A 9,450-nucleotide genomic window follows, 5' to 3' on the forward strand; every position below is an offset into this window, starting at 1 on the left:
TGTTGCCTTCTACATTCTACAATTATACAATTATATATATATATAAAATTGTAAACATCATTCGAAATGTACAAAAACTGAAGACTCAAAGGGAGTTGAAAACATATTTTAATTTAAGAATCATAGGTAAACTTAACAAGCAGTGTTGTATGATTTATATACAGTATATATTATTCAAAGAAATTATAAATAATGACTAAAATGCTTAGTGTTTTGAAAGAATATAAAACAATGGCTAAACCACAAAATCCAGTCAGTCAGTCATTATATTCTATATTATTAATAATATACAGTTTTCATCACTTCTCAGATATTTTTTTACTTAATTTGATATAATGATAAATTTTCTTATATCAAAGTTATATGTTTTAAGCAGGATATATACAATTTCTTTGCAATATAGTAATTGACATTTAAATTTATCTGTTTATAGTTAATTATATATATAAATTTTTAATATTTTATCACTATATTTTAGTTGATTATATTGTAAACGGTGTACATTTAATTTAGCTATAAAAGTTAACAAAAATTTATTTTAGGACTTGCCTGTTTAAAAGATTTGGAAAATCAAAATCAAATATATGTTCTCTCAATTGCATAAGTAATTGTGGTGTTTTAGGTAATGAAACACTTTCCTCTATACTATGCTGAGACCAAGAAGCACGTCTTGATAACCTTCTCACACTTCCCGTACGTGGAGATTCTAAATAAAAATATTTATTTAAAATTGCAAAAACTAAAATCCAAAATTAATACTAATCTTCAAGAATTAGAATCTGCAAAAAGAAAACAAGACTAAAGAATTCTACACAAATATTCTGAATTTGTTATGTTCCTTCTTCATGAACTTATAAAGAAGACAAAATATGACTAATCTAATGATTCCCTTTAAAGCTGCAAATTTTTCAACTTACCATTTCTATTTTCTGCTTTTGAAACATTTTTAAACTCAGGTGACATATCTGATGAGATATCAGAAGAGAAATCAATTAAATTAGTAGGTATATTTGAAAAAGATTCTTTCCTATCTGATACAGGATATTTTATAAGTAATCCTAATAAGCATTCCTGCCAACCAGTAAGCTTGCTTATGGTTACACAATTGGATGTGCTACGATTTAGCGATTGTTTAAGCTAAAATAAAAATAAAACAATTATATGAAACTCATTTATTTTTTTTAAATGAACAGTTTTTATAATTAATTTCTAATTAACAGTATCATTTTCTATAATTATTTCTTTTAAATTATTATAAATAAAAACTCTGATGCATATTTTAATTAAATTTATGTTCTCATTTAAGACATAAGCTACTATTCATTTCTTTAAAAAACTATTTTTCCTAATATTGGAAGATCAAAATTAGGAAAAATGTAAAATATATACACAAAAATTTTAAAATAATTCAAATGTGTATGAGCCATTCATTTGCCAAATTGATTAACTCAAGAAACAAAAAAATAGAGAAATTGATAAAATGATATATATTCTTTTTTAAACTTGTAACTTTTGTAATTAAACTTGTAACTTTTTTAAACTTTAAATGTAATAAGCATTTTAGAATTTACTATTACAGGTGTAGCTTTTAATGGCATATAAAATTATAACGATTATTCCAAAGATGTATTAATTTTACATTTTTTGTATAACAAAAAGAGTTAATAGATTTGCCTGTAAACAGCTCATATACAATTAAAATAGAATTTAAATAAAGTATAAAAAAACATTAATTTTAAGTTTTAAATTTTGTATTCTAATTTTAATTTCAATGTTTTAATACAGAGTGGTTACAAACTGATGGTACTCAGACACATGTAGAGCAGTCTCTATTAAACCAAATCATATGAGACTCGGTACACATGCAAAGCAGATCATGGGGAAAACATTTACAAAGGAAAAAAATTACTTGAAATTTTCACCACCAGAGAAAAATATAGCACTGTAAGGATGACAATTATAAGACAAGAAGAAAAAATTTTATTAGAAAAATAAAATTTCATTTTACACATTTACAGTATGTGCTCACAGTAAGATCCTTCTCTGTCAACCATATGTCGCAATCATAAAATCATGTTATCAACTGCTGCACGTAAAATTTCAGGAGGAATCTGAGAGACACATTACACTATACTGAGCTTCAACTCTGATATGGAGTTCATTTGCCTCTGATAAACATGATCTTTCAAAAAAAATCCCACAACCAGAAACATACATTTTTGCCTAACAGTGCCTAATTCTTCTCTGGTGGTGAAAATTACAACTAATTTTCCCCCATAAATCTCTAATCATGATCTGAATAATATGTGTACTGAGTTTCATTTGATTCACTTTAGCTGGTTCCACAAGTCTGAGTACTGTCAGTTTAAATTCTAACCACCCTGTACGTACATCACCACTGTATTTTATTTTGAGTCTGTATAAATTAAATAATATTAAAATACAAGTTATGGAGATATCTTAAAATTATCATCCTACAAAGTGAGTAAAACTAATAAACTGCTTGAGGATGGTTAATCTCAAAATGAGTTAAACTGGTTTATTGTAAACTTGTCCACAATCCACAAGCTATCAGACAGATTTCAAAAGCAAACAGAGTATCCTGAAGATTTATGTAAGATAACCTTATATTCCAATTGTATGAGATAAAAATATCTTCAGTTAAGTACTCAACAACAATAATTCCAAGTCAACTCAATTCTCATCATTTGGATGCAAGTTTCTTGTATTCTAAATTATTTAATGACTAAAACATTTCTTTTATTCATTAAACTATACACTAGTCAGAAACCTTGAGCTTAACTTTATCATATTTCTTATATCAAAAACAATATGCATTTTGGGTTCTTAACTTTTCTTTAATTGTTCTCTTATTCAATTTCGTATGTATGTATGTATGATTTTTTTTGTTTGACCTTTCTGACATTCTTCAGTCACTTTTCCATTACTGGAGAATGTCCAGATGAAAAAACGTAATACATACAAAAGTTAATAAAGATTTCAAATATTCATAAATTACTATTGGTAATTTATAAATGGAAGTAACAATTCTATATAATTAAAATAAATAAAATTAGAAAAGATAGAANCAGATCTTTTTAAATGTTTATCTACCCCAAAATTCAATAATTAAAAAGATGTTGTAGATTCATACCTTTTGTATTGATTCAAGCTTAATGTCAATATTCATATTTCTAATAAATTGCAAGAGTAACACAGCACCTTGATAGGCTGGTAAAGTTTCTGTAAATAAATTATTTTTAACAAATAATATCACAAGTTTAACATTATCTATCAAACTGTAATGTTAATAAATTGATATAAGGTTCAATTTTAACAGAAAAGTAGAATTATTATATACATATATGTGAATTTATATGCAGTATATTCAAATAATAATTTTACTAAAGAAATAATTTTATGACTCTCATCTGATATCATATTATACTTTTTATTACTAACAATAAAGAATATGCTTCTACATTATAATTTTTATTTAAATACCATTATATAAAAATTATTGAAGCCGCTGTCAACAATTTAATTTAAAATTTTTTCAAAGATTTTAAACTTGCTCTATTTTTAAAGCATGTAATTGAATCTGAATCAAATCCAGTCAAACCCATTAATATAAATATAAAGAAACTTAAAAATTGGCACTTTGTATTAAGTAAAATTACCTTCTCAATAACTGCAACAAATTATTGAACACATTCAACAAAACTTTTAATATCCAGTAACAAAAATTTTTATGTAAAAAACTTTGATGAATGTTTTTGATCTTAAACAAGATCTGTATTAGGTGAACAATGATATTCCAAATTGGAAAGAGCAGATTTTTTCAAAAATTTTTAAATAAATAGAACAAAAACACTAATGATATAAATCAAACATATAAATATACATAATCGGTAATATTTTTTAATAATTATAAAAATAAATTAGATACACATAAAACATAAAATATTGCAAAATAATATTAATTAATTTATGTCATTATTACCTGATTTTCATTGCCATGCATACAACATGCTTTTCTATCTTTAAATTCTGCTGATAACATTTTGGGCATGTAAGTAATTTCATTAAATTTTCAAATCACTTCTAAACTAATAATTTTACATCCAGGGCATTGATTTTCCAAACACATGGCTGTCTCCTCAAAATATTGCTGTTTTTGATATGAAGTCAACTCTATATTCTCATCAAAATTATTTGATGTGTTTTAATTCTTCAGAAAATGTAGAATTTTCTAAATTACCTATATGTTTGATTTACATCATTATGTTTTTGTTCTATTTATTTTGAAATTTTTGAAAAATTCTGCACATTCCAATTTGGAATATAATTATTGACCTGATGCAGATCTTCTTTAAGATCGAAAACATTCATCAAAGTTTTCACATTAAAATTTTCATTAATGGATGTTATAGGTTTTATTGAATGTGTTTTGTATTAAGTAAACTACAAAAAATCAATGATCAAACCATTAAACAGAAAAGGCTAAATTTTCTCTTAATTATTTCACTGTGTTTTATCTTATTTGGATGTTTTAAAAAAATAAACAAGCAAATAAACTTGTGTGTTACTCCAAACATGCACTTTATTGAGATACAGTGGCTGAAAAAAAATTAATGTTTGTTTTTCAACATTGGCTAAAGTCAGTACAACAATGATTGAATCTATTGGATATAACTGCCAAGTTGAATCCAGGAGTTAAATACATGTAAGTCTTTACAAATTTAAAAATAGCTTATTTGCTTGGATTCTGATAGAAATGGTTTTTTAACTTTAAAATTAAAAACAAATTACAGTTTTTAATATTTTAATTTGGTTGTTTTATTATTCCCATTATTAAAACAATTAATAATAAGAACTATTTCATAAAACTATAAATTTTTAATTGAAAAATTTCCCAATCCTGTGAACTTCCTTACTGATGAGATAACCAAAATAGTTAAGGCATCAGCTTACTATTCTAGTAAACTCAGATTCAAATCTGGGCAGGTTTAAAAATCACAGAAATTTTTTGGGGTAGTATGTCTTAGATATATCAGACCCCATCCCTCACACCTGGCTGTGCTACTGTGGGCAATGCCAAACCCATAATAAGCTTGAAAAAAATCCTCTTAGTGCCCATGAGAATAAAAAAGTAAACAAAATTTATGGTTTCCATTGTTCATGTCTTAAGTAATCATTCAACAGACAGTGCCACAATCTACAAAGCACCAACTATAAGAGAAGTAATTTTTGAGTTGGAGTGAACATTATTAGGGTGGCATTTGCACGCAATTACATTGCCAATGATGACAACATTATCATCATAAGTATTGTGGCCAACAAATTAAAGTCAAAAAACATGCTCTGATCATGATGTATCTTGTGTTTTTTTTTTTTTTTTCATTTTGGCTCATGTGGCTTCAGGGAAACTCGAAGCAGTGTGCTTTGTATTAAACAATGTAATACAATTGTTATTGAATTCATCAGACCAAGACAAGCTTAATATTACATATTAACCAATGTTATGCATTAACCATATTTATTAACATTGAATTGCCTATCCTCATCCATGGGACTGTAAATCTACTTTGCACTAACAGAGACTTTGCATAAACCAATAACATATTGACAGGAATTGAATGTATTATTTTTTCTGGGAAAAAAATACTATTCCAGTTCTTACTATTTTAATACTATTCCAGTAAACAATAAACAAATGTACCAGGAACCTGTTGCCGGTGTGCTTCTCAGAAAAACAGAGCATTACGAACAATTTTGAACTTGAAAGTTCTTCTTCAGGTAACTAATGACTGTTAAGCGAATGCAATTCACACTGGCAACAGGTTCCTGGTATGTTTGTTTATTGTTTACTTTAACCCGGTGTAGTATAATTCCGATTTACTATTCCAGTATTTTGAGGAGTAAAAATATTTTTCTTTTAATTATAAAATTATGGACAAACTTTTAAATCAAATTCTGTATATATAATATATGTAGAAATAACATGAATTTATATATTTGACAAATTATACTTGTGTGTTTTAAGTATAATTGACATTTCAAATGTTTTAGCTTTTTTTTTTTTTAAAATAATTTGATTACTATATACTTTCAAATTAACTATTGAAAACAATTTATGATTATGAAACATTCTAATTTCTTAATAATTAATTTTCTCAGTAATATGTACAATAGTGCCTTGTATAATGTACTTAATCCATTCCAGGTGCACGTCCGTTAAATGAAAAGTCCGTTATACAAAATGCATTTTTCCATAGAAATACATGTTAAAACATATAATTCGTTCCACAGCATAAAATAACTGTACTGTACCATAAAAAAATGAAAATGGAGCAGTCATCAATTATGCCGGATAGTCAGATGTTGTGAGGAGGAGATGGAGGAACACTTTCTTCACACATTCATACAGATACAGACTTTTTACACATTGCAGCAGGTCTCTTTTTATTGTTTTTTAATCGGAGTTAGATTCAGGAGAGGCTACCAGAGCTTGCAGGGTCATCTTCCATCCTNGGAGGAGATGGAGGAACACTTTCTTCACACATTCATACAGATACAGACTTTTTACACATTGCAGCAGGTCTCTTTTTATTGTTTTTTAATCGGAGTTAGATTCAGGAGAGGCTACCAGAGCTTGCAGGGTCATGTTCCATCCTTTGTTTTTTGGCAGCTTGCTTCTTGAAAAACATGTCCAAAGTGGTCTGTTTCTCTCTCTTCTTCAGCACCTGTCAGAAATGACAGGCAATGGTGTCATTGTAGAGATCATTGATCCTGTTGACCTCAGCTCTATTTGGATAATGAGTGTTGGTAAACTCCTTAATCTCTCCCCATTTGACGAGAGGAGTCAACTTTCACTCCTTCTGATGATTTCTTGCTTTGTTTCAATTGAAATCATCTTTCTGTTTTTTAGAAGCCATGATTTGCACAACACTTGAATAATGCACTGAGATGATGTACGTAATAAACAAGGGAGCAAGCCTAATCCCAACAGGAGCTCTGTACTTCACATATACTAATAATATATTCTAATAATAATAATATATTATAAAAATAGCAGATTATCATTGGCAACAGCAAAAAATGGAAACATCATTTGCACTTGTTCACAGAAAGTCAGTTGTTTGCCTCACGTAACTGCCGAACGGAAAGTCCGTTGTTCGAGTCACGTAACGGCCAAACAGAAAGTCTGTTGTTTGCAGTGTCTGTTATTCGAAATGTATGTTATACAAGGCACCACTGTATATTATTTTTTTTTAAATTAAAAGCATAGAAGTTTTATTACCTGTCATAAGAATTTGGTCCATTAATACATTTATCATATTTGATGTAACATTAGATGTTGTAAGAAGACTTGTTAAACTTCCAAATCCAATATCATGTAATCTTAAGCGAGATTTTGATTTTTCATATACTTTATCTGTCTTAAGTAAACCTGCTATTACCTAGAAATTATTATTTTACATTTCAAAAAAATAATTTGAGAGAAAAGTTTTAAAATGTGTTAATTTAAGCATAAATGTATGTTTATACCTTTAAAACTTTTAATTTTAAATTTTCAGAAAATTCTGGATTTATAATAAGGCAATAAAGCAATTCTGAACATCCAGGCTCATACATTAATAAAAATAACTGATCTTTAACAACTCGATTTTCCATTATACTTAATATTACATCTAAGACTTCTTCAAGCTGAAAGAAAGAAAAATGAAAAGTCATTTAAACAATTACATATTCAATTATTTGAAAGAACATAAATATGTATTAATAAAAAATTTAAAAATTTATTTACTATACATTTAGATATTTAAAATAAGTTACTTTATAGGTTATTCTTTTATGGAATTTATTTTAGTGAAATCTGGAGGTAATATGTCAAAAACATTTTGTTCAAAGTATAATTATTTCACTATTAATATGAAAGTTCAGATTATAATTATATCACTAAATGTTTTTCTTTGTCAAATACATATTTTAACAGATTTATACAATAAATCATAGTTTCAATGATTAAAGTTAATAAATAATATAGAATGTATATTTGGCAATAATTTTTTTTAAAATTAACTTTACACTGATTAGTGTATTAAGCATTGTAATATGTATAACAAAATTGAATTATATTAATTTTAATGAGAAAGCACTTATATAAAATTTTTACTGGAATAAAAAAGTAAACAAAAAATTTCACCATTCTGTATTAAGAAAAAATTTGTATTTTTATTATTTAAATTGATGTCAATAACATCTTGTTTACAAATGAATCCAAGTCATAATTGATCTTTAATATAAACAATTCAGATATGAACAAATAAATATTGAAATTTGTAAAGCCTGATTTGCCAGATTTTAAAGTTTAAAATATAAAAAATATGAGTCAAAAATAAAATATCAAATGCAAAGTGAGTATTAAAACATAATAATGTCTAATATACATATTTATTAGATAAAATATATTATATTATATTATACTTTCATAATATTTGTTTTGAATTATAAAAGCTTTATTAGAAATAAAAGTCATTTCTATAGAAAGTATTCAAAGATTATATTTTTAATTATTTGTTAGCATTACAGTAATAAATTTTCACAATTTCTTCCTAATGTGCATGAAACAATACATGGAAGAAAATCAACAACACAAAGTTAAGAATACAATTTTAAGAGTAATATTTAAATGTTTGACAGTGGAAGAGAACCAAGAAACAAAGAACCTATACAAATAAGATGACATTATATTAAGAAATCTGAAAGAGAGAAGTGCATATAAAGTGGGAAAATTGAAGAACATAGTTTAAAGCAAATTTAAAAGATGTTTTTGAAATGGTAAAAAACTTAACTATCAGGAATCTTTACAAAGTGGATTGTAGTAATCAAGAAAAATGTAGAAAAACTACTTAGCATAAAAAGTTACATGAAAAAAAAAATNATTCAAAGATTATATTTTTAATTATTTGTTAGCATTACAGTAATAAATTTTCACAATTTCTTCCTAATGTGCATGAAACAATACATGGAAGAAAATCAACAACACAAAGTTAAGAATACAATTTTAAGAGTAATATTTAAATGTTTGACAGTGGAAGAGAACCAAGAAACAAAGAACCTATACAAATAAGATGACATTATATTAAGAAATCTGAAAGAGAGAAGTGCATATAAAGTGGGAAAATTGAAGAACATAGTTTAAAGCAAATTTAAAAGATGTTTTTGAAATGGTAAAAAACTTAACTATCAGGAATCTTTACAAAGTGGATTGTAGTAATCAAGAAAAATGTAGAAAAACTACTTAGCATAAAAAGTTACATGAAAAAAAAAATCATAATTAATATCTTTGTCATTAAAATTATTAGTTTTCAATCTAGCTTAAAATTGAGCATATTGATCTTAATAATATAGCAGAATCTTTACATTAAACAAAAATTTTTGTTT

At 26.0% G+C, this 9,450-nt stretch overlaps 1 protein-coding gene across 1 annotated transcript; it reads right to left on the reverse strand.

Moving 5' to 3' along the window:
* Positions 1-502: 502 nt before the first annotated feature.
* On the reverse strand, positions 503-7,705 carry LOC111616355. The gene is made up of 5 exons (XM_023357773.1): positions 7,552-7,705; positions 7,304-7,463; positions 3,155-3,243; positions 918-1,137; positions 503-706 (listed from the first exon to the last, which is right to left on the reverse strand). Exons 1-5 carry the CDS (start codon positions 7,675-7,677, stop codon positions 534-536), a joined length of 768 nt encoding a protein of 255 aa, XP_023213541.1. The 5' UTR covers positions 7,678-7,705; the 3' UTR covers positions 503-533.
* Positions 7,706-9,450: the final 1,745 nt, after the last annotated feature.

Source organism: Centruroides sculpturatus, unplaced genomic scaffold (assembly GCF_000671375.1).
Source record: "Centruroides sculpturatus isolate CEXI.00-Female unplaced genomic scaffold, Cexi_2.0 scaffold3108, whole genome shotgun sequence".
NCBI lineage: Eukaryota > Metazoa > Arthropoda > Arachnida > Scorpiones > Buthidae > Centruroides > Centruroides sculpturatus.